The 25,116-nt window shown below is 46.8% G+C and overlaps 1 protein-coding gene across 7 annotated transcripts in view; it reads right to left on the bottom strand.

The window, feature by feature from the left end:
- The window catches only part of SCPEP1 (serine carboxypeptidase 1), a 71,606-nt gene that overhangs the window by 25,823 nt on the left and 20,667 nt on the right, over positions 1-25,116 (bottom strand). For 4 of the 7 annotated variants that reach the window (XR_009537799.1, XR_009537800.1, XR_009537802.1 and 1 more), the window contains exons 6-12: positions 23,877-23,949; positions 19,762-19,799; positions 19,144-19,272; positions 18,437-18,530; positions 17,543-17,656; positions 14,811-14,948; positions 13,637-13,800 (exon numbers count right to left, since the gene is read on the bottom strand). Coding sequence is in view for 1 of the 7 variants with exons in the window: in XM_060135945.1 (XP_059991928.1) it covers positions 1,742-1,804; positions 13,637-13,800; positions 14,811-14,948; positions 17,543-17,656; positions 18,437-18,530; positions 19,144-19,272; positions 19,762-19,799; positions 23,877-23,949 (813 nt within the window). In the remaining 6 variants the exon portion in view is untranslated. Of the gene's footprint in view, positions 1-1,318; positions 1,805-2,818; positions 3,002-13,636; positions 13,801-14,810; positions 14,949-17,542; positions 17,657-18,436; positions 18,531-19,143; positions 19,273-19,761; positions 19,800-23,876; positions 23,950-25,116 lie in introns of those variants that run through there. The other 3 variants (XR_009537798.1, XR_009537803.1, XM_060135945.1) reach the window with 2 other exon arrangements.

Below are 25,116 nucleotides of genomic sequence, written 5' to 3'. Positions count from 1 at the left end.
CTACAAACCAAGCCTGAGACTCTTCTTCCTCAGTCAACACATCATAGGGAATCCCATGAAGGCATGGGTGTGGGTTGAGAGAGAATACAATGTAGCAGGAACAGGGGCCTTAGGCAAGTCTGGGAATTTGCTATAGGATCTTAGGGCAAGAGACTAACCTCCTCAGACAGGGATGGAAGGGCTGCTCCCAATGGCAAAAAAGCTTTGAGGTCCCAGGTTCATTGGAATCTGCCCATATGACATATCCTAATGTTCAAACTTTCACTCCTTCCCCCCAAATACCCTAACCTCTAACAAAAAGACTCTGTGAGGATGGGAATTCAACTTATGTTGTAATTCAACGCCCAAAGGACTCATAAGACCCAGTAACTAGTTATACTCATAGTTCAATTTTTTTCCAGCAAACGATACCCGGCAGAAGCAGCAGGAGAACGATACACATTGGTGGAGTCCAGAGGGGCCCAGCACAAGTCTCTGCATTCTTCCCCATCCACACAGGAGTACAGGAGCCCTCTCTTCCCAACAGCAAACCGAACTGTGGGGAAAGCGTGGAGCACCATCCGAGGAAGCCTGTTTTAGTCTCAGGTCAGAAGGGGCTGGTCACGTAGGCATAACCTGTTAGTAACTCTTTCCTCACATACTGCAGGACAAGACTTTGGTTTTCAAAATCTCAGCCCCACAACTACAGGAAGTGGTATTTCTTTCAGGGCTACCATAGAAGCTATCAGGTCCCTTTGCAGATCTTGAGCCATGAATTAAAACTCTAAAGTCCCAAACTCATCATTTCAATTTTAAAGAAATGTTACAATTTTTTAACTGAGCAAGTATGCTTTTAGGAAATTATTCTAAGAAAATGATAAGGATGTGTGTAAAAATGTAACTAACAGGACAAACCACCAGAGCACCGTTTATAAAAGCCACAAACTAGACACTGCTCATGGGCAACACTGGGCATTTGGTAGGTAAATTATGGTACATCCATAAAATGGAATGCTCAGCAGACATCATACTGACGTGTGAACAAAGTAGACTGTGAAATAACATAGCAATGATTGCGTTTTTTGTGTAAAATATATATGTATACATAGCAAAAAAAGATTTGCAAGAATACACACTTAAGTGGTAACAGTGCTTATCCGTGGGAAGGGAGCATGAGTGTTCATTTTGTTCTTTGTTTGCCTGTATTTCCTGACTTTTCTATAAATCGCATAATTTGCTTTTGTAATAAGAAAATGTTAATCTATTTCAACCCTTTATTTTGATGAAAACAAATCCAGTTTTTAATTTTAATTAATTAATTAATTAATTAATTTGCGGTATGCGGGCCTCTCACTGTTGTGGCCTCTCCCGTTGCGGAGCACAGGCTCCGGACGCGCAGGCTCAGTGGCCATGGCTCACAGGCCCAGCCGCTCCATGGCATGTGGGATCTTCCCGGACTGGGGCACGAACCCGTGTCCCCTGCATCGGCAGGCGGACTCTCAGCCACTGCGCCACCAGGGAAGCCCCAAATCCAGTTTTTTAAAACTTAGTTTTCAGAAGCAGAAATGATTTCCAAGTTGTCACAGAGGCAATGATTTTGTTCTCTGTCGAAGCTGATGGGACCCTTCACAATCACAGCCCAAGTGAGGTTCTCCCCCCGAGTCAGATTCAAAGGGAGAAGAGTGTTTCCTACACCTTCAGGGCGCTTGCTTCGGCTTCCGTGCCCCAAGGCCAAGCAGCTCACCTCCAGCCCAAGGCCATCCTATTCCTGCTGAGTCACCAGCCTCATCATCTGCAGAGCCATGTCCCCTTGGTCGGAAGGAACCTGGAAGCAAGCAGTATCTGCGTTAGCACTCCTGGTTCTATACCTGGAGCTGGGGTCAGGGCCAGCATCCCGAGACCCTGCTCCCAGGAAGGGGGCCAGCTCTGTGACAGCAACCTGGGAGGACAGCTGCACTTAGGTGCCATTCCTTAAAAGAGCATCCCTTCTAGGGCTTCCCTGGTGGCGCAGTGGTTGACAATCTGCCTGCCAATGCAGGGGACACGGGTTCGAGCCCTGGTCTGGGAAGTTGCTCCCACATGCCGTGGAGCAACTGGGCCCGTGAGCCACAATTACTGAGCCTGCGCGCCTGGAGCCTGTGCTCCGCAACAAGAGAGGCCGCGATAGTGAGAGGCCCGCGCACCGTGATGAGGAGTGGCCCCTGCTTGCCACAACTAGAGAAAGCCCTCGCACTGAAACGAAGACCCAACACAGTCATAAATAAAAATAAATAAATAAATCTAAATCATATGGGCTTCTAAGAAGGCCTCTGCTTAAAAAAAAAAAAAAAAAAAAAAAAAAAGAGCGTCCCTTCTGTGAAATGACCCTACGTCTGGGCCCCCACCTGCTGGGCTGCAGGGGTCTAGAGAAGCCAGCATTTAGGAAGGAATCTCCTATTCCATTGGGGCTGATCTGCTGATTTCTTTCTTTTTTTTTTTTTTTTTTGGCCACACTGCATGCAGGATCTTAGTTCCCCAACCAGGGATGGAACCCTCACCCCCTGCAGTGGAAGCGTGGAGTCTTAACCCCTGGACCACCAGGGAAGTCCCTGTTGATTTCTTTATAAGGGCTGTGCTTATGTTACTAGGATCCAGCCTGTTCAAGGAAGAGGGAAGATTGTAAACACTTTAAAGGATTCTATGTGTAGGAAGGTCCCAGAGTGGAAGGGGAACTAACAGCAAATCTGTAAACCAACAAGACCCTTTGTTTGGGGCACCCCTGCTTTTACAGTTATTCAACTTTCTGTTTTCCTGTAAGATTTTTCAAATAATCCTTGTAAAACATCTCCTTCCCACACACCATCAAGAGGGGGAGGGGCAGAGGCCTCAGTTCGTCCTTCACAAGGATGGCGGTAGAGTAGATGGCTCCAAGTTCTGAAATTCTGCGGCTCCACGATTCTCACACTCCTGCCGACTCTCCTGCCAGGCTTGGCCCCCAGGAGGCACAGGCACGGTGGGGTATGCCAAAATGACACTTAATCAGCTAAAGAGGAAGCGGTTGGGGGATGATTTAATAACAGTCTCCAACAGCTATTTTAAGGCTGCCCCAACTGATGCCTTGCTCTATGGGTGACAAACCAAGAGGAAACGGGCCTGAACTCCTCACACCAGTGACAGCCCACAGCTGGTTCCTCCTGCCTCCCCCTCCTCTCTGACTCCGCAGAGACCCTTTCTTGGAATAGTGTTCTGCTCTAAGACCTCCTACTGCCTTTTCCCAGTCAACACTGAAGGTACTCAGAGCCATGACAAAATGCCTTCTTAACCCTGTGTCTTGCTGCCTTGTCCACTGTCTCTTCGCATCAAGTTTATTAAAAGGGTGGGCTACTACTTCCTTCGGGTTTCTTAAAGGAAGTTGTCTTCAGTCTTCACTGCTCATTCATTCCCTCTGTCCTTTCCGTGCTGGCTTCTGAGCCTGCAGATTCACGAAACATGCTTTCGCCACAATTACCACCAACATCGGTGCACCCGAATCACAGCTTACGCTTCAGTCCTTTATCTGAGCTCCTGGCAGCATTCGACACCACTGGCCCCTCTCCGCTTTGGGGATGCCCCTGGTCTCCCTCCTACTTTTCTAGCTGTTCTTTACTCAAGTCTCATTTGTGGGTCCTTCTTTTTCCTCCTGCCTCTTAAATACTGGTGTATCCAGGGCCCTGACCCTGGCCTTTTCCATATTTGACTGCCGAATCTCTATCTCTAAGGACAAACATTTAACTCCAGACCCACAAATACACAGTTTATATAGTCAATTGCCTATGGATAGCCCACTCGGCTGGTCTATCGAAAAACAGTTACCAAGTCCTGCTTATTCTCCCTTCCTACATCAAATTCCTCTATATGTCACTCCCGCCTGGACTATTATAAAAGCATCTTAGATCAGCTCTCTGCTCCAGTCTTGTCCCATGCCCTCTATTGCTAGAATGTTATTTCTTAGACAAATCTGGTAATTTTACTCCTTTGCTTAAAACCCCCCAGTGGCACATCATTGCTTTCAGGGTAGGTCTAAGCTCCTTACCAAGGCATGCAAAGTCTCCCTCTCCAGCCTCATGTCTCCTCAGTGATGCGGAGACAACCCTCCGAGGCCGCAGTTGCCTGAAGGCGCCTCTGGACTTGCATGCACTGCTCTCGTTGACCCCACACCTTCTCCTCTTTACCCAGCTAACTCCTGCCCATCCTTAGGGCCTCGTATTTGACCCCCAAGCCTGGGCTGGGCCCCCTTCTCAGGGCCAAGCCCCATCGTGGGATTTCTCACCCCATGTTACTAGAGTCTCTTTGCCTGTCTGCCGTTCTGGTCCATGAGCTCCCAAAGGACAGAGATGGTGTATCATCCATCTGTGTACTCCCAATACCTGGCACAGAGATGAGTAGTTATGAGACACTAAAATGTTTGCTCAGTGAATAAAGGAACCAAAGAGTAAAATACCTGCTAGACAGCCACTTGCCATTAGAGAAAAGGTCATTAAGTTTGGGATACTTGTTCTTTTTTTAAAGAATAACAGGCAGCTTTGCTTCAAGTTTTGCACTCGTTTTAAGTACTCACTGTGACATAATCAGAGAGACTCTGAGCTACATGAGATGTTATGGTCACTTCCCTTCCTGTTTCAAGCATCCTAATGACTGACTGTATTTTTCTTTTTAACATCTTTATTGGAGTATAATTGCTTTACAATGGTGTTAGTTTCTGCTTTATAACAAAGTGAATCAGGTATACATATACATATGTTCCCATCTCTTCGCTCTTGCGTCTCCCTCCCTCACACCCTCCATATCCCACCCCTCTAGGTGGTCACTAACCACCTAGCTGATCTCCCTGTGCTATGTCGCTACTTCCCACTAGCTATCTATTTTACGTTTGGTAGTGTATATATGTCCATGCCACTCTCTCACTTTGTCACAGCTTACCCTTCCCCCTCCCCATATCCTCAAGTCCATTCTCTAGTAGGTCTGTGTCTTTATTCCCGTCTTACTCCTAGGTTCTTCATGACCTTTCTTTCCCTTTTTCTTAGATTCCATATATATGTGTTAGCATACGGTATTTGTTTTTCTCTTTCTGACTTACTTCACTCTGTATGACAGACTCTAGGTCCATCCACCTCACTACAAATAACTCAATTTCATTTCTTTTTATGGCTGAGTAATATTCCATTGTATATATGTGCCACATCTTCTTTATCTGTTCATCTGATGATGGACACTTAGGTTGTTTCCATCTCTGGGCTATTGTAAATAGAGCTGCAATGAACATTTTGGTACATGACTTTTTGAATTATGGTTCTCTCAGGGTATATGCCCAGTAGTGGGATTGCTGGGTCGTACGGTAGTTCTATTTGTAGTTTTTAAGGAACCTCCATACTGTTCTCCATAGTGGCTGTACCAATTTACATTTCCACCAACAGCGCAAAGAGGGTTCCCTTTTCTCCACACCCTCTCCAGCATTTATTGTTTGTACATTTTTTGATGATGGCCATTCTGACCAGTGTGAGATGATATCTCATTGTAGTTTTGATTTGCATTTCTCTAATGATGAATGATGTTGAGCATTCTTTCATGTGTTTGTTGGCAACCTGTATATCTTCTTTGGAGAAATGTCTATTTAGGTCTTCTGCCCATTTTTGGATTGGGTTGTTTGTTTTTTCGTTATTGAGCTGCGTGAGCTACTTGTAAATTTTGGAGATTAATCCTTTGTCAGTTGCTTCATTTGCAAATATTTTTTCCCATTCTGAGGGTTGTCTTTTGGTCTTGTTTATGGTTTCCCTTGCTGTGCAAAAGCTTTTAAGTTTCATTAGGTCCCATTTGTTTATTTCCATTTCTCTAGGAGGTGGGTCAAAAAGGATCTTGCTGTGATTTATGTCATGTAGTGTTCTGCCTATGTTTTCAAGACTTTGATAGTGTCTGGCCTTACATTTAGGTCTTTAATCCATTTTGAGCTTATTTTTGTGTATGGTGTTAGGGAGTGTTCTAATCTCATACATTTACATGTAGCTGTCCAGTTTTCCCAGCACCACTTATTGAAGAGGCTATCTTTCCTCCACTGTATATGCTTGCCTCCTTTATCAAAGATAAGGTGACCATATGTGCATGGGTTTACCTCTGGGCTTTCTGTCCTGTTCCATTGATGTATATTTCTGTTTTTGTGCCAGTACCATACTGTCTTGATTACTGTAGCTTTGTAGTATAGCCTGAAGCTGGGAAGCCTGATTCCTCCGGCTCTGTTTTTTGTTCTCAAGATTGCTTTTGCTATTCGGGGTCTTTTGTGTTTCCATACAAATTGTGAAATTTTTTGTTCTAGTTCTGTGAAAAATACCTGTGGTAGTTTGATAGGGATTGCACTGAACCTGTAGATTGCTTTGGGTAATAGAGTCATTTTCACAATGTTGATTCTTCCAATCCAAGAACATGGTATATCTCTCCATCTGTTTGTATCATCCTTAATTTCTTTCATCAGTGTCTTATAATTTTCTGCATACAGGTCTTTTGTCTCCTTAGGTAGGTTTTTTCCTAGATATTTTGTTCTTTTTGTTGCAATGGTAAATGGGAGTGTCTTCTTAATTTCACTTTCAGATTTTTCATCACTAGTGTACAAGAATGCCAGAGATTTCTGTGCATTAATTTTGTATCCTGCTACTTTACCAGATTCAATGATTACCTCTAGTAGTTTTCTGGTAGTATCTTTAGGATTCTCTATGTATAGTATCATGTCATCTGCAAATAGTAACAATTTTACTTCTTCTTTTCCGATTTGGATTCCTTTTATTTTTCTTCTCTGATTGCTGTGGCTAAAACTTCCAAAACTATGTTGAATAAGAGTGGCAAGACTGGGCAACCTTGTCTTGTTCCTATTCTTAGTGGGAATGGTTTCAGTTTTTCACCATTGAGGACGATGTTGGCTGTGGGCTTGTCATATATGGCCTTAATTATGTTGAGGAAAGTTCCCTCTATGCCTACTTTCTGCAGGGTTTTTATCATAAATGGGTGTTGAATTTTGTTGAAAGCTTTCTCTGCAGCTATTGAGAGGATCATATGGTTTTTCTCCTTCAGTTTGTTAATATGGTTTATCACATTGATAGATTTGCGTATATTGAAGAATCCTTGCATTCCTGGAATAAACCCCACTTGATCATGGTGTATGATCATTTTAATGTGCTGTTGCATTCTGTTTGCTAGCATTTTGTTGAGGAGTTTTGCATTTATGTTCATCAGTGATATTGGCCTGTAGTTTTCTTTCTTTGTGACATTTTTGTCTGGTTTTGGTATCAGGGTGATGGTGACCCCATAGAATGAGTTTGGGAGTGTTCCTCCCTCTACTATATTTTGGAAGAGTTTGAGAAGGATAGGTGTTAGCTCTTCTCTACGTGTCTGACAGAATTCGCAAGTGAAGCCATCTGGTCCTGGGCTTTTGTTTGTTGGAAGATTTTTAATCACAGTTTCAATTTCAGTGCTTGTGACTGGTCTGTTCATATTTTCTATTTCTTCCTGGTTCAGTCTCGGCAGGTTGTGCATTTCTAAGAATTTGTCCATTTCTTCCAGGTTGTCCATTTTATTGGTATAGCGTTGCTTGTAGTAATCTCTCATGATCTTTTGTATTTCTGCAGTGTCAGTTGTTACTTCTCCTTTTTCATTTATAATTCTATTGATTTGAGTCTTCTCCCATTTTTTTCTCAATGAGTCTGGCTAATGGTTTATCAATTTTGTTTATCTTCTCAAAGAACCAGCTTTTAGTTTTATTGATCTTTGTTGTCGTTTCCTTCATTCGTTTTTCATTTATTCCTGATCCGATCTTCATGATTTCTTTCCTTCTGCTAAATTTTGGGGTTTTTTTGTTCTTCTTTCTCTAATGAGATGTTCCCTGTTTCTTTCTCTTTTTTTTTTGTGGTATGCAGGCCTCTCACTGTTGTGGCCTCTCCCGTTGCGGAGCACAGGCTCTGGACGCGCAGGCTCATGGGCCTAGCCACTCCGCGGCATGTGGGATCTTCCCAGACGGGGGCATGAACCCGTGTCTCCTGCATCGGCAAGCAGACTCTCAACCACTGCGCCACCAAGGAAGCCCTTTCCTCTTTCTTAAGGTAGGACTGTATTGCTATAAACTTCCCTCTTAGAACTGCTTTTGTTGCATCCCATAGGTTTTGGGTTGTCATGTACCCATTGTCATTTGTTTCTAGGTATTTTTTGATTTCCTTTGATTTATTCAGTGATCACTTCGTTATTAAGTAGTGTATTGTTTAGCCTTCATGTGTTTGTATTTTTTACAGATCTTTTCCTGTAATTGATATCTAGCCTCATATCATTGTGGTCGGAAAGATACTTGATACGATTTCAATTTTCTTAAATTTACCAAGGCTAGATTTGTGACCGAAGATATGATCTATCCTGCAGAATGTTCCATGAGCACTTGAGAAAAATGTGTATTCTGTTGTTTTTGGATGGAATGTCCTATAAATATCAATTAAGTCCATCTTGTTTAATGTATCATTTAAGGCTTGTGTTTCCTAATTTATTTTCATTTTGGATGATCTGTCTATTGATGAAAGTGGGGTGTTAAAAGTCCCCTACTCGACTGTGGAGTTGGGGCTTTGCTTTGGGGGCACGAGCCGAGGGGACTAAAAAAAAAAAAAAAAAAGTCCCCTACTATGATTGTGTTACTGTCGATTTCCCCTTTTATGGCTATTAGTATTTGCCTTATGTATTGAGGTGATCCTATGTTGGGTGCATAAATATTTACAATTGTTATATCTTCTCTTCTTCTTGGATTGATCCCTTGATCATTATGTAGTGTTCTTCTTTGTCTCTTGTAATAGTTTTTATTTTAAAGTCTATTTTGTCTGATATGAGAATTACTACTCCAGCTTTCTTTTGGTTTCCATTTGCATGGAATATCTTTTTCCATCCCCTTACTTTCAGTCTGTGTGTGTCCCTAGGTCTGAAGTGGGTCTCTTGTAGACAGCATATACATGGGTCTTGTTTTTGTATCCATTCAGCCAGTCTGTGTCTTTTGCTGGGAGCATTTAATCCATTTACATTTAAGGTAATTATCGATATGTATGTTCCTATTCCCATTTTCTTAATTGTTTAGGGTATTTTATTGTAGATCTTTTCCTTCTCTTGTGTGTCTTGCCTAGAGAAGTTCCTTTAGCGTTTTTTGTAAAGCTGGTTTGGTGGTGCTGAGCTCTCTCAGCTTTTGCTTGTCTGTAAAGGTTTTAATTTCTCCATCAAATCTGAATGAGATCCTTGTTGGGTAGAGTAATCTTGCTTGTAAGTTTTTCTCCTTCTTCACTTCAAATATGTCCTGCCACTCCCTTCTGGCTTGCAGAGTTTCTACTGAAAGATCAGCTGTTAACCTTATGGGGATTCCCTTGTGTGTTATTTGTTGTTTTTCCCTTGCTGCTTTTAATATGTTTTCTTTGTATTTAATTTTTGATAGTTTGATTAATATATGTCTTGGCGTGTTTCTCCTTGGATTTATCCTGTATGGGACTCTGTGCTTCCTGGACTTGATTAATTATTTCCTTTCCCATATTAGGGAAGTTTTCAACTATAATCTCTTCAAATATTTTCTCAATCCCTTTCTTTTTCTGTTCTTCTTCTGGGACCCCTATAGTTCGAATGTTGGTGCATTTAATGTTGTCCCAGAGGTCTCTGAGACTGTCCTCAGTTCTTTTCATTCTTTTTTCTTTATTCTGCTCTGCAGTAGTTATTTCCACTATTTTATCTTCCAGGTCACTTATCCGTTCTTCTGCCTCAGTTATTTTGCTATTGATCCCTTCTAGAGTACATTTAATTTCATTTATTGTGTTGTTCATCATTGTTTGTTTCCTCTTTAGTTCTTCTAGGTCCTTGGTAAATGTTTCTTGCATTTTCTCTATTCTATGTCCAAGATTTTGGATCATCTTTACTATCATTATTCTGAATTTTTTTCAGGTAGACTGCCTATTTCCTCTTCATTTGTTAGGTCTCGTGGGTTTTTACCTTGCTCCTTCATCTGCTGTGTGTTTTTCTGTCTTCTCATTTTGCTTATCTTACTGTGTTTGGGGTCTCCTTTTCGCAGGCTGCAGGTTCGTAGTTCCCGTTGTTTTTGGTGTCTGTCCCCAGTGGCTAATGTTGGTTCAGTGGGTTGTGTAGGCTTCCTGGTGGAGGGGACTAGTGCCTGTGTTGTGGTGGATGAGGCTGGATCTTGTCTTTCTGGTGGGCAGGTCCATGTCTGGTGGTGTGTTCTGGGGTGTCTGTGGCCTTATTATGATTTTAGGCAGCCTCTCTGCTAATGGGTGGGGTTGTGCTCCTGTCTTGCTAGTTGTTTGGCATATGGTGTCCAGCACTGTAGCTTGCTGGTCATTGAGTGAAGCTGGGTCTTGGCGTTGAGATGGAGATTTCTGGGAGATTTTCACTGTTTGATATTATGTGGAGCTGGGAGGTCTATTGTGGACCAGTGTCCTGAACTTGGCTCTCTCACCTCAGTGGCACAGCCCTGACACCTGGCTGGAGCACCAAGAGACTGTCCTCCACGCGCCTCAGAATAAAAGGTAGAAAAAACAGAAAGATGAAAGAAAGAAAGAAAGAAAGAAAAAAAAGAAAGAAAGACGATAAAATAAAATAAAGTAAGGTAAAATAAAATAATTATTAAGAAAATATTTTGAAAGTAAAACAAAACAAAACAAAACAAAACAAAACAAAACAAAACAAAAAATGGACGGACAGAACCCTAGGACAAATGGTGAAAGCAAAGGTATACAGACAAAATGTCACACAGAAGCATACACATACACACTTACAAAAAGAGGAAAAGGAGAAAAAATAATCTATCTTGGTCCCAAAGTCCACCTTTTCAATTTGGGATGATTCGCTGTCTATTCAGGTATTCCACAGATGCAGGGTACATCAAGTTGATTGTGGAGCTTTAATCCGCTGTTTCTGAGGCTGCTGGGAGATATTTCCCTTTCTCTTCTTTGTTCACACAGCTCCCAGGGTTCAGGTTTGGATTTGGCCCTGCCTGTGCATGTAGGTCGCCTGAGGGCGTCTGTTCTTCGCTCAGACAGGACGGGGTTAAAGGAGCAGCTGCTTTGGGGGCTCTGGCTCACTCAGGCTGGGGGGAGGGAGGGGTACGGATGCAGGGTGAGCCCACGGTGGCAGAGGCCAGCGTGACCTTGCACCAGCCCAAGGCACGCCGTGCGTTCTCCCGGGGAAGTTGTCCCTGGATCCCGGGACCCTGGCAGTGGCGGGCTGCACAGGCTCCCAGGAGGGGAGGTGTGGATAGTGACCTGTGCTCACACACAGGCTGCTTGGTGGCGGCAGCAGCAGCCTTAGCGTCTCATGCCCGTGTCTGGGGTCCTTGCTGTTAGCTGCAGCTTGCGCCCGTCTCTGGAGCTCCTTTAAGCAGCGCTCTTAATCCCCTCTCCTCGCGCACCAGGAAACAAAGAGGCAAGAAAAAGTCTCTTGTCTCTTCAGCAGCTCCAGACTTTTCCCAGACTCCCTCCCAGCTAGTCATGGCGCACTAACCCCTTCAGGCTGTGTTCACGCCGCCAACCCCAGTCCTCTCCCTGGGATCCGACCTCCGAAGCCCGAGCCTCAGCTACCAGCCCCCGCCCGCCCCGGCGGGTGAGCTGACAAGCCTCTCGGGCTGGTGAGTGCTGGTCGGCACTGATCCTCTGTGCGGGAATCTCTCCGCTTTGCCCTCCGCACCCCTGTTGCTGTGCTCTCCTCCATGGCTCTGAAGCTTCTTTCCCCCTCCGCCACCCGCAGTCTTTGCCTGCGAAGGGGCTTCTAGTGTCTGGAAACCTTTCCTCCTTCACAGCTCCCTCCCACTGGTGCAGGTCCCGTCCGTATTCTTTTGTCTGTTTTTTCTTTTTTTCTTTTGCCCTACCCAGGTACGTGGGGAGTTTCTTGCCTTTTGGGAGGTCTGAGGTCTTCTGCCAGAGTTCAGTAGGTGTTCTGTAGGAGTTGTTCCACGTGTAGATGTATTTCTGGTGTATCTGTGGGGAGGAAGGTGATCTCCACGTCCTACTCTTCTGCTATCTTCCCGTCTCTCTCTGGGAGGTTCTTAAGAGAAGACTAAGGGAAGGGCTTTCCTGGTGGCGCAGTGGTTGAGAGTCTGCCTGCCCATGCAAGGTTTGGGAAGATCCCACATGCCACGGAGCAACTAAGCCCATGTGCCACAACTACTGAGCCTGCGCTCTAGATTCCACGAGTCACAACTACTGAGCGCACGTGCCACAACTACTGAAGCCCAAGCGCCTAGAGCCTGTGCCCCACAAGAGAAGCCACTGCAGTGAGAAGCCTGCACACAGCAACGAAGAGTAGCCCCCCTCACCACAACTAAAGAAAGCCCGTGCTCAGCAGCAAAAACCCAGCACAGCCAAAAATAAATGAAATAAATAAATTTATATATATAAAAAAATAGAAGACTAAAGGTCAGAGAGGTTGAGGATAAGCTATTCATGGCCAAGATACCTAATAACTATTGTGAGAACAAGTATACCATATACCCAAGCTCCCACTTTCCTCTAGGTCAGGGTTTCTCAACCTTGACACGACTAACGTTTCGTGCAGCACAATTCTCTGTGGCGGGGGGCTGGCCTGTGTGCGGCACGATGTTTACCAGGATCCATGGCCTCTGCCCACCACATACCAGTAGCAACCTTCCCCAAGCTGTGACAACCCCAAATGTCTCCAGACATCCCTGAAGAGGCCTTGGGGCAAAACTGACCCCAGTTGAGAACCACTGTTGGTAACCCCCAAGTCCCTCAGCATTTCCTTGGCGGTCCAAGTGAATGCTCTATGATGTGCTCACTGTGCACATGAAGCTTTAAGGCCAGTTCCTTAGGCCCTCCTTTCCAGCCAGACAGCTGTCCCTCAGCCCCGTCTCTGTGGAGATTCTGTCTTAGCGCTATGGCGCTGAGCCTTCCCATCTCTCCCACAGGTCTCCTCCAGTAAACTGCCATCTGGGACGAAAGGAGAGCCTGCATTTAAACGGCTGGACCGAAGCATAACCGTGAGGGGAACACCTGGGCCCCTCTGCTTCCTGGGCATTCCCGTCTTTGGCTCCTTTGCAGGTCGTCTGTGTGTGTATGCGTGTGTATGCGTGTGCATGTGCTTGCATAGTGGATCCATCCCTCCATCATCTCCCTCAGCCCAGGGAAAGCTACTCAGTCCACCTACAGCCTAAGGGAAAACACCGTGTTCGCTAGGCAAGTGCAGGAGTGCTGCAGCCTCAGTGCCCGTCTTTGCAGGTGAAGCCTCTTCTGAATTGAAGTTCCAGAGCCACCGCTCCTCACAAACACTTGTACTCTGCACTGTGCTCAGCCTTACAGACCACCGAGCTCTGATTTCACTCCCTGAAAATGTCAGGGAAAGACAATTTCTCTCTCCTCCCTCCCTCCCTCGGGACAAGTTGTTCCTTCAGGACAAACTGTCCAGAGGAAAGTAACATTCAACTCATTTAACCTAAAGAGCAGAGGATAGAGAACCCAGCGTACGTCTCTCAGGAGGATTTACTTTTTCAATGAAGCACAAATAGTTTCATTAGCGACCCCAAAACACCCCCAAACCCAATGCACTTATGAGACCAGTGCGTGTGGCTCCCCCACCCCCAACTCGAGTGGCAAATCTGGAACAAACGCTGACCCTCTCTCACCATGTGTCCAGCTCTGAGAATCCAGTAGAAAGCCAGGTTCTTGTGGGACTTGACAAAGGCAGACGTTTCTGAAGTCTCAGGGTCACTGTGCAGGGGCTTCCACTTCAGCTGACCGAATTTGGGCAGTTCTGCCCACTTCAGTTTTCGCACCCAGGCCTCCTGACCTGGCGAGGGGGATAAAGAAGGCCCCAGCATTAAGAGTTGAGTGGAGGAGAACCCAAAATCTGGGTCCCATGATTCGGCATAGAATCTGCAAGCTGGGATGTACATAAAACTCACTTTGGGATCTTGTTAAAATGCACATTCCAATGCAGTAGGTCTGGGCATGGCCTGGGACTCTGCATTTGTAGCACTGGTTGTCCCAGCCACAGCCAGGCTGCCCAGGAGAAACCTAACAGCTGTGACTACTTTTTGCCCCTGACCCTCCCACTGCCCTACGCTCTGTAGGAAGGAAATCGGGGACCTCTGGAGGTGGACAGCACTGTCAGGAGGACGGAGAAGCCTCAGGGTAAGGAGATGCTGGATCACACCGGGGAGGTCGTGGAAGAAACACAGAACCTTTTCAAATCGTCCTCAGTAAGCTTGGCTCCCAAGTCGCAAAAATATTCAGTCCTGCTGACTTTGAGGAACGCTCATACCCTCCAGACCATGTGCCTCGATTTATCTGCCAGTTCTGAGAACTGCCTGAGCTTCTCCCTGGCCCTCCCTGAAACCAGAGGTGGGCACAGGTGGCAGCCAACGCGGGAGGGACCCCACCAAGACCATTTCCCCTGGGTCCTCATCTTTACAGGGTCGGCAGGGCTGTCTTGATTCACGCTGCAGTACTTTCCCATCCCCTGTGACGCTGCACAAAAATGAGGTTTTCCCTCAGTTAAATGGTGCCTCTGTCCAGTGGCTAGGGAAATGTCTTCTTTTTAAATTTCGAGGTGGGCGTGGGTATTATCCTTTTCTGTAATCATACCTAAGGCCTCAAAAGCTGGACAGGCCAGGCTTCTCTGAGGGGTCACAACCTCGTGCAGCCCTACCCTCTTCAAAGAGTCAAGGTCAGGGGTGGATGCATGTAACAGGAAATGGCCTTCCTCCTGCCATTTCAATGTCAACAGTCCCCCAAGAGGCCAGTTCCCTTCCAGCTCAACCCACGACACTGCCTCCATGGGCCCCGAGTGGTTCCTACCCATGGTGTCCACGATGAGGTCAAGCTGTCCATTATACACGGTCACGTTGACCCCGGCTTCCAGCAGCTCGTCCACAATGCTGATGACGGGTTTCATGAAGTCCCCCTTCATGTTCAGGAAGACGCTGGCAGCCTGGCCTGTACAAGGGGAAGGAGAAAGAGGTAGCAGCTTGGAACCTGCCAGAACAAGAGGCACCTTTCAGCCCAGAGCACCCAGCACCCAAAAGTGACCACCGTGCAGCACCTAACAAAGACCGAATACACAGCTGCTTCACCAACAGGGACCAGCTGGCCCAGAAATCTGTGCCCCGAGCTGGCCGTGTAGAAGGGGAGCCCAAACAGCACACGTGTCTGTTCATCCAGGTGCTTGTGATGACAGCAGATGCCATCTGTCATGAGGGATGGAAACCCAGAGAAAGCTAACACCCAAGGAAACAGGGAGGTTTAGAAAATACCCTTTGAGGGACTTCCCTGGTGGCGCAGTGGTTAAGAATCCACCTGCCAACACAGGGGACACGGGTTCGATCCCTGGTTCGGGAAGATCACACACGCCGCGGATCAACTAAGCCCGTGCGCCACAATTACTGAGCCCACGTGCCGCAACGACTGAAGTCCGCATGCCTAGAGCCCGTGCTCCACAACAAGAGAAGTCACCACAATGAGAAGCCCACGCACCGCAACAAAGATTAGCCTCCACTCTCCACAACTAGAGAAAGCCCGCGCGCAGCAACGAAGACCCAATGCAGCCAAAAAAATAAATAAAATTTTTAAAAAGAAGAAAATACCCATTGCGCTGGTCCTCTCAGGGGACAAACTGATTTGGGGCCAGCATTAGTCTTCCTCCTTTGCTGAGTCACACCAGAGACAAGGTTTTTTTGTTTTGCTTTGTTTTTGCTTTTTCAGGGCCAAGTTTTAAGCTCTGAACCAGTAGGGCTACCTTAGTAATCAACAAATCAGTCCGAAACCAATTCAGAGCTGGCCCTTGGTAAAGTCACATGGATGACTAGCCCCAGGCAAGAGAGGAGGCGGTCCGCACAGCCTTCTTGCTGGGTCCCTGACCATCAGTGTCATCGTATGTCCTGAACGACGGCAGCAGCCATCATTGACTTTTAGTTGCCGGTCACTGTGCTAAGTAAGCACTCTGCAAGCAACAACCCATTGCCTCCTTTCTTCACCAACCCTGCAAGGTTAGGCTCTTTAGCCTGTGCAATGGCTAAAGAACATAAGGCTCAGAGAGGCTGAGCAACACACCCCAGGCCAAACAGCCAGTGGCAAGCTGGGACCGGAACGCAGGCCTGGCTGACTCCGAAGTATGTAGGCCTTAACTACAAACTGGACTTGGGACACTGAGGGTACCCGGAAAGGACAGTCTGTCCTTTCCAGACCCATACACAGGCACACCCGAGCCAGGGAGAGTTTGCTCTTATCAGTTTTCATCTGCCAAAGTGTAGTTGGCTCGCCCGTCTAGCCACACTGGGCAGCGAGGGAGGGTCCCTATAACGAGAGAAGCTGGGGCTGGACGACACTGTCATGAAGGTAAGATGAGGGGGTTGAGCTGAAAAGATGTGCTCTTGTGAGCCTGACCTTCACCTGGCCTCCTGGGGGTGCTCACATCTCCTCCTTCTCAGCATCCAACCTCCCATGGGTGTCTGTGCCCCTTTAAGCTCTGACACCACATTCTTTTGTTTGAGCTAACTTTTCCCTCATTACTAGAAAACTCTAAGGGATGAGGGGGAAATGAAGACACTAGGTCTAGGACGAGTCCTCTGTTGACTGCGTGTTGGGAGATGGCCGTGTCCCCTGAAGAAGCCAGGGCCAGAGCCAAGTCCCAGCCTCTCCGCCGCTGTCAACGTTCTGCCCTAATAGAGGCATAGCTTTGGGGTCTCTTAGACATGAATAAAACCCTCCTCAGCTTGAGTGTTTCCCCTCCAGGAGTCTGGTGGTCCCACTTACTCACAGCTTCCCTATAAGACTGAGCAGGAACTTACTGGGGTCCCTGAGGACCCCTGTATTTCCCCACTATGACCTTCAGACCAGAAGGCAATAGATGGTAGACCACATCCACATCAGGACGCCTGCAGAGGCCAGCCCGAGAGAGCTTCTCAAACCCCGTCCGAAAGGGCCTTTGTCTGGAAGTCTCACCCACAACCAACTGTGGCCTTGGGCATGGCTTTTCTTTTTTTTTTTGCAGTACGCGGGCCTCTCCCTGTTGTGGCCTCTCCCGTTGCGGAGCACAGGCTCCGGACGCGCAGGCTCTGCGGCCATGGCTCACAGGCCCAGCCGCTCCGCGGCATGTGGGATCTTCCCAGACCGGGGCACAAACACGCGTCCCCTGCATCGGCAGGCGGACTCTCAACCACTGCGCCACCAGGGAATCCCTGGGCATGGCTTTTTTAATCTCAATTTTTTATTATGGAAAACCTCACACTGATACAAAAGTAAAGAGGAGGGTGTGATGATTCCCATGTACTCACTCCTGGCTTCCACTTATAAAAAGTCGCTTCATTTCTCTCCCCAGCCACTTCCCTTACCAACCCCTGATTTTGAACCAATTTTGGCATGTTATTTACTGTCTTTCTATGTTTGCTCATCTATCAATGTCAATACTATTCTGCCTGCAACACACTATCGCCACCACCAAAGCCCATTCAACAGATTAAGGCCTTTGAATTTCCACCTTTTTCACCCCCCCAGCTCTACAAAAGACGTTTTAATTAGATCACACAAGTTACCTCCCCAGGAGCAATCTTCAGGAATAATTTTGAGTTTCTTTCTGATGGGACCATTCATGAGCTGACTTAAGGCATCCTGCTGTAAGTGTCTCACGTGGCGCTGGAAAAGGTGAACTAAAACAAACTGGTACACGGTGAGTCAAAGGACTGGAAATAAGACCAAGAGAACCTCTTTTCTAAGCGGCCGGGGATGCTGTGTGTAAGAGGGAGACCTGCACCTGGAAGAAGAAAAGTGTCCCCCTGATTCCCCCGAGATGGCGGGGGATGGGGGGAGTCAGGAACATGTTCAAAGTGGAGATGCTTCATTGGTTTTGATTGCTGCATTTTATGTACTCTGAGGCCACTGAGATTACCCAGCACGGCCAAAGGCAATCAGCTGAGTGGAATCTAGGGGCCTCCTGCAGCTTCTACACGGCGGGAGGATACCAGGCATTCAGCACCCGCAGGGAAGACAACTCAATCCAGCCTTTAGGAGAACCAACATCGTCATTCAATGTGCAGAAGCTGGTTTCCAAACTTCAAAACACTGTCTAAGTGCAAGAAGCCGGATGCAAAAGCCTACCTAGTGAATGACTCCGTCTATGTGAAATGTCCTGAAATGGCAAATGTAGAGAGACTGAAAGCAGATTAGTGGTTGCCTGGGGCTGGGAGTGGGAACAGAAATTGACTGCAGACAGACACGTGGGATCTTTCTGGGGTGATGGAAATGTGCTAAAACTCGATTGTGGTGATAAGTGCACAACTCTGTAAATAAACTAAAAACCATGGAATTACACACTTAAAATGGGTGAATTTTATGGTACGTAAATTATATATCCATAAAGCTTTTTAAAAAATTGGTTTCCTCTCACACGGAGGCTGAGACAGGGTCTAGCAACTTCAAGGTCCACTCACCTATGTGGCTCTGGGTGAATTCTAGACTCGATTTCATGGTAGACGTGGGAGACGTCTTAGTTAAGATGTTATAGAAGTTCACCCCGTCTGTGTTCTGAGATACAGAAGAAATATATTCGGCTGTTTGTTTTACTTATTCATTATCAAAGTTGCAAAACAGAACGGCACCTGGCTCTCCACCTTATCCGAGGACAGCTTTAACTCTGTACATTTGCTCGGACCAGAAAGAAACGTAGCCCTTAAGGCTCAGAGACCAGCAGTGTCAGCCCAGTCTCCTGGCAGTGAGCAGCTCATTCCAGTGGAGCTCTGATGCCGCAGGAGGAAACCAAGGGCCTGTGTGTTAATTACCAGGGAAAACCGAGCTACAGAGTGTCCTTCATACTCAAGTCCTCAGCCTGTGCATTCCTCCCTCCTGGCTCACTGGGGCCAAAGCACTGCTTGGCAGGGATCCAAACAGTTGCCTCTGTGGGACATATTCCTTTTTACAGAAGCCATACCTTCAGTCAAGAGGCAGGCAAGTCTTGCAGGCTGGGTGGCTTTCTGACCCTGTCTTTGCTCAGACTCGTCAGATTTATCGTTTAGTTTGACATCATTTCTCGACTTGTGGGCAGTCTCAGGATAGATCCCAATCCTAACAACGCCAACCAAGGTCCCTTCACCCAAGGGGAAAAGCCAAGCAGGCTGGCCCCGAGCGCGTCCCCTCTTACCTGTTCAATGACCATTTCTGCTTTCTCCCACAGCTCGGTGGCCTCTTTGTAGAGTCTCTTATTTATGGCATCCAGGACTTGTTCTGCAACCCGAGACACCTCTGCCAGACCTTGGTCGTCGAGAAGAGACTGGAACGCAAAGCAAGAACTAAAAGGCCCACTTTGTGAGAGACACAAACCTGGCATGGCTCCAGTTAGGGATGGGTAACAGAAAGAGCGGCAGGAAGGAGAAGGGACCGTCCATATTGATGATGGAAATATAGGAAAACGGTAACTGAGTCTAAGTGATGGGTATATGGGTGTTCCCCATGATCTTCCAACTTTTCTGTGTATTTGAAAATGTCTGTAATAAAAAGCTGGGGGGGGAATTTTAAAATGTGCATTTCTTATAGCTGGAGAAATGGGATAACTGTGCTGATATTTCTTTAAATTTGTCCCCAAGGCCGGCTGTTGCTTAGGGCCTTTGATTTGATACAGATTATTTGATAAGTCCCTAAGGGGCAATGTCAACCACACAGGCAAACCCAGCTAGCTTTGTCCTTCCTTCGGACAGAGCCAGAAGACGTCAGCTGGGCTGTTAACCACAGAAGGTGCAGAGTTGCGGACTCATCTACTTACCATGCTGTACAAGTAAGGTCCCCAGGAGAGCACTGAATCTAAAGGAAACCACATAAGAAAATAAGTTTGTTGTGGCTCTGTCCTCCCCACAAAATACCTAACTAGTTTTCCTTCCAAAGCAGAAAGAGACAGAAGAAATGCAGTGGCTTTGGGTCTGAAGGCTCCTTAACTCACCAGGGCCCATGCAGGCCTGATGTCTCAGTGGCTGGGAGGTGGCGCGAGGCTGTGGGGGTCTTTCTGGTGACTGGACTAAATGCTACATTAATTTGGCCTGATACTGGCGCAGCCAGTGAGTCCAGGGATGGTACCACAGCCAAGCAGTGCGTGTGCAGTGGAGGCCCTCATTTGCAGACTTCTAGACTTCGTGACAGCCTAAAATATTTCTCCACCTTCAGAGTTCTGCTCTGCATCCTGCCTGCTCCTCCAATTTGGGGACGCCAGCTTCCGTCAAGGAGCTAATTAAGGAAGAAGACTAATGACCTCACAAGTGTCTGTGCTGTAACTGCCAATCAATTCATTTCAATCCCGAAAATGTATTGAGAGTTTACTATGGGCCTAAAGCCAGTAAGGAGCTTTATAAGATATAAACACGAGTAAGACAATACCTGACTTCAAAGAGAATAGTTGGGCTTGGTTTGGACAAGTTCACAACTACCATAACACTAAGTATGGCTAGTGCCATTGAGAGATGTGCCAAAAAAGCAGCAAGGCCCACAAGATTTTTTTTTTGGCTTATGAGATTTTCTTCCTCTGTAATTAAAAAAAAAAAAACTGAAGTATAGTTGATTTCCATCAAGGACCACAACTTATAGAGCACATTTGAACACGTCACTCCTTTGCTTAAAAGCCTTCAATGGTTCCCCCTAAGCCCAAGTATCTCAAAGTCTGTTTCAAATAACCCCAGTTCTACAGAATGTTAACCAAAGTATTAGAAGGAAAAATGACTTGGTGGTGAAATACCTTTGGGGTTATGCAAAAGACAACATATTTTTATTTTTTACTGCAGGACTTCTCAGAGCCTTTAATGTACCTGTGAACCGTGAGGAAGTGGGACCAGTATTTGGCACTTCTGAAACTTATTTGGCCATGGAGCCCTTTGCATAGCACTTCATTGGACTGGTATTCTTCAGAGCACGCCCTGAGAAATGCAGGCATACCAGGTCCTACAGAACCCAGCTGTCATTCACCTCTCCAGCTAAACCATCAAACCTGTGCCTCAGTTTCTGTTTCTGTTGCTTTTTTTTTTTTTTTTTTTGCGGTACGCGGGCCTCTCACTGTTGTGGCCTCTCCCGTTCCGGAGCACAGGCTCCGGACGCGCAGGCTCAGCGGCCATGGCTCACGGGCCCAGCCACTCCGCGGCATGTGGGATCTTCCCGGACCGGGGCACGAACCCGTGTCCCCTGCATCGGCAGGCGGACTCTCAACCACTGCGCCACCAGGGAAGCCCCTCAGTCTCTTTTTCTTTTTTTTTTTTTTTTGTGGTACGCAGGCCTCTCCTGTTGCGGAGCACAGGCTCCAGACGTGCAGGCTCAGCGGCCATGGCTCACGGGCCCAGCCGCTCCGCGGCATGTGGGATCTTCCCGGACCAGGGCACGAACCTGTGTCCCCTGCATCGGCTGGCGGACTCAACCACTGCGCCACCAGGGAAGCCCCCCTCAGTTTCTTATAAAGAATCATCTGCAGTTCTCCAATGCATCCCATTCCCTGCTTGATCTAGACCAGGGACTGACAAACTTTTTCTGAAAGAAAGAGATAAATAATAAATATTTCTGGCTTTGCAGGCCAGCTGATCTCTGTTACAACTACTCAACTCTGTTTCGGCAGCCTCCAAACAGTCAGAGGATATGTAAATAAATAGGTTTGACTGTGTCCCAGTAAAAACTTTATTTACTAAAGCAGAGTGGCAGGACAGAATTGACTTGGAGGCCGTAGTTGCTGAACTCTGATGAGGACCTCTGATGTCCAGTAGAACTTTCTGCAATGATGGAAATGTTCTATATCTTTTTCTTTTTCTTCCACACTGCAAGGCTTGTGGGATCGTAGTTCCATGACCAGGGACTGAACCCGTGCCCCCTGCAGTGGAAGCACAGAGTCCTAACCCACTGGACCGCCAGGGAACTCTCAAAATGTTCTGTATCTGTGTGGTCCAAAACAATAGTCAACAGCCACACGTGGCTATTGGGCACTTTGAAATTGTGGGTAGTACAAATGAAAGGTGGAAAATTTTATGTATTTTAATTAATGTAAATAGTCATATGTGGCTACGGCTACCATATTGAACTGTGCAGATCTTCTTGAAGAAATGAAGCATGTCTGCATCTTTCCTAGCACCCAACAAAACAACTACTCCCTAGCAAGCAATTAATAATTGCTTGTGAAAATTAATAGTACTTCTTCAAAAAAGAGAGTACTTCTGGGGTGGAAGAGTGATACGTAAGGTGGATCTGGAAGAAGGGATCAAGGCGGACCTGGAAGGAGGGATTAAGAGCTGGGCAGGAAGATTCAAAAGGGGAGGTGGGTCACAACAATGTGAATTCGTAATGGTTAAGTGCATGGATTCCACTGCCTGCTGCCTTCATGTGCATCCTGGCTTTAGCTGTGTGACTTTAGGAAGATTGCTTAACCTCTCTGAGTCTCCATTTCATCACCTCCAAAACTACGATAATAATACCATCCATCCCATGGAGCTGTTGCAAGCATTAAGTGAAGTTAACACATGAAAAGTGTTTAGTGTTATTAACACAGCTGTGATGAGACCCTCGAAGGAAGTGTGAGGCCAGGACCGTCACTCTGAGTGACACACCTGTCAAGAAACCTGCTGACTCCCTCACGCCTCAGGTCAAGGCTTCTGCAACATCTTGGCATCCTAGGAAGTACATCCAGGAAGGAAACACAAAGAGCAGCCCTTTTCACAATGCGGACTGAGCTTTCAGTTCTGTCCTTTAACCCCTGCCCTGGAGATGCCAAGAACGAGGGCAAGAAATAACCATTCCAAGCAGCTTCAGAATGTCTTGAATCCATCAGGGACATGGCTCTGTAACAAGCCAAATCTCTATCTTTTAAGGGAAAAATATTACCTTTTATAAATTATTATTTTTAAAAACCTGAGGCATCATCACAAACCATAGACATACATTTAGAAGAGTTTTGATTAACACATCCACTCATGTAACAACCACCCAACGAGAGCCTAAAAAGTTCCTTCGTGTCCCTTTCCAGCTTATTCCCCTCCCTATTTCAGAGGCAACTTCTCTTCTGAAATCTAACTCTACCGTTTGGTTTTGCCTGTGAAAAGTCACCTTTTGTTAGGTTAGGGCAGTAGTTCCTAACTGGGGTGATTTTGTCCCCTGGGGACATTTGGCAATATGTCTGGAGATATTGTTGGTTGCCAAGCTGGGGTGGAAATGCGGGCATCTAACGGGTAGAGATGCTGCTAACATCCTTCACTGCACAGGACACGCCCCCCACAACAAAGAATCACATGAGGCTCAAAACATCAACATTGCTGAGATTTAGAAATCCTCACTAGAGTTAACCCTACCACAGTGACTATTTCAGATGCCTGAAGCCACACCCTGGGTGTATACAATCCAAACAACTTTTATCTATACTCCCAACAAGGATGCTCAGGTTATGAAACTTTGAACCTCTGAGTTACAGGACCAGATGGTAGCCCTGCCTCACCATCAAAATGAGCAACAGGTGGGAATTTCACCCCAAATGCTCATGTTAGCATAAGGATGGTGGACAGGACGAGATGACAAACAGACTTGGGTTTGTATCCTGCCCAGGCAACTCATTCTGTGTGTCAGAGGGCAAATTCCATCATCTTTCTACATCTCTAGAATGTCTTCAACTGTAAAATTTGATTCTTTTGTTGTGAAAATCAAAGAAGAGACCTCGGTTCAACCTGTAGCAGTCCACGGTAGGTGCACTGTAAGTGAGTTCTCACTCCTGAATTTCTTGGAATACTCCTGGAGCAAACATTTTCTGTGTTGACTTTTTCAAGGACCCAGAGAATTCCGTTGCCTTGTTCTTTGATCTAGATACCACAGCCCAAAGTCCCGAAGGGTAGGGAAAGGGACTTTTAAAATGTCTGAAAATTCCCTACTTACCGATGGGAGAGATCCAGGAATCGCCCAAAGCAACCCCGGCAAAGTTGCACTGGATGGTCCCTTGCTGAATGGCCTGAAAGTGAAGCCAAGAAATATCCTTGTCAAGAAGACCCAAGGGCCTCTATCCCTCCCTCAACAGGAGGGAGCCAGGCCTTTAGACACTGCCTTTCCTGAGCAGAGACAGCTCCTGCCCACCCAGGATACCCTGGCTATCCAAAGACAACAGATGCCCACTAGAGGGCAAGGGTAACTCTTTCCTGCTGCCATTTGCAAAATGAGTAGGAACTGTTTGAGTTTTCCCAAGGGTGTTGGCAGGATGTGCGGGGGGCCTGGCGTAGCTCCTATCTCTTCCTTAGAAGGGATGCTGGCACTCTTTCCCCTGGAGGTCTCTGATTTCTCACAAGGTGCTCTGGGGGCTCTCTGGGTACAATCGCCACTGTCTCCAGTGGTCACTGGAGAGCTGGGAGGCCTCCTCAGAAGGTCCTTGAGGGTGGGATGGATGCCTTAGGACTGGGAACTCATGCCCCCTGCTGCTGTTATCCATTTAAAAGGAATTCATCTGCCCAGTAGCAGAACATTGGAAACAACTGAAATATTTATCAATACGGTGGGCTAAGTTAATTACGGTTATTTCCATGGTGCATGATGCAGCTTACAAAAAGGAATGAGGGGCTTCCCTGGTGGCGCAGTGGTTGAGAGTCTGCCTGCCGATGCAGGGGACATGGGTTCGTGCCCCGGTCCGGGAGGATCCCACATGCCACGGAGCGGCTGGGCCCGTGAGCCGTGGCCACTGAGCCTGTGCGTCCGGAGCCTGTGCTCCGCAATGGGAGAGGCCACAACAGTGAGAGGCCCGCGTGCCGCAAAAAACAAACGAACAAACAAAAGGAATGAGAAGGCTTTTTATGGTCGAATATAAAAAGATCTCCAGGGTATATTGTTAAAGTAAAAAAGAGACATGTAGAAGAGTGTGCAGTATATACAATCATTTGTATAAAAATGGGGGAAAAGAATATACATGAACTAGCTTATATAGGCATGAAATACTCTGAAAAGGTACAGAAAAAACTAATAGAGGTTGCCTTGGGCAGGGGACAGAGGCAAGACGGACCTTTTTTTTTTTTTTTTGCGGTACGCGGGCCTCTCACTGTTGTGGTCTCTCCCGTTGCGGAGCACAGGCTCCGGACGCGCAGGCTCAGTGGCCATGGCTCACGGGCCCAGCCGCTCCGCGGCATGTGGGATC

Source organism: Lagenorhynchus albirostris, chromosome 20 (genome assembly GCF_949774975.1).
Source record: "Lagenorhynchus albirostris chromosome 20, mLagAlb1.1, whole genome shotgun sequence".
NCBI lineage: Eukaryota > Metazoa > Chordata > Mammalia > Artiodactyla > Delphinidae > Lagenorhynchus > Lagenorhynchus albirostris.
Note: the sequence above shows the minus strand (reverse complement) of the source record. Positions and strands in the feature narration are given on the sequence as shown.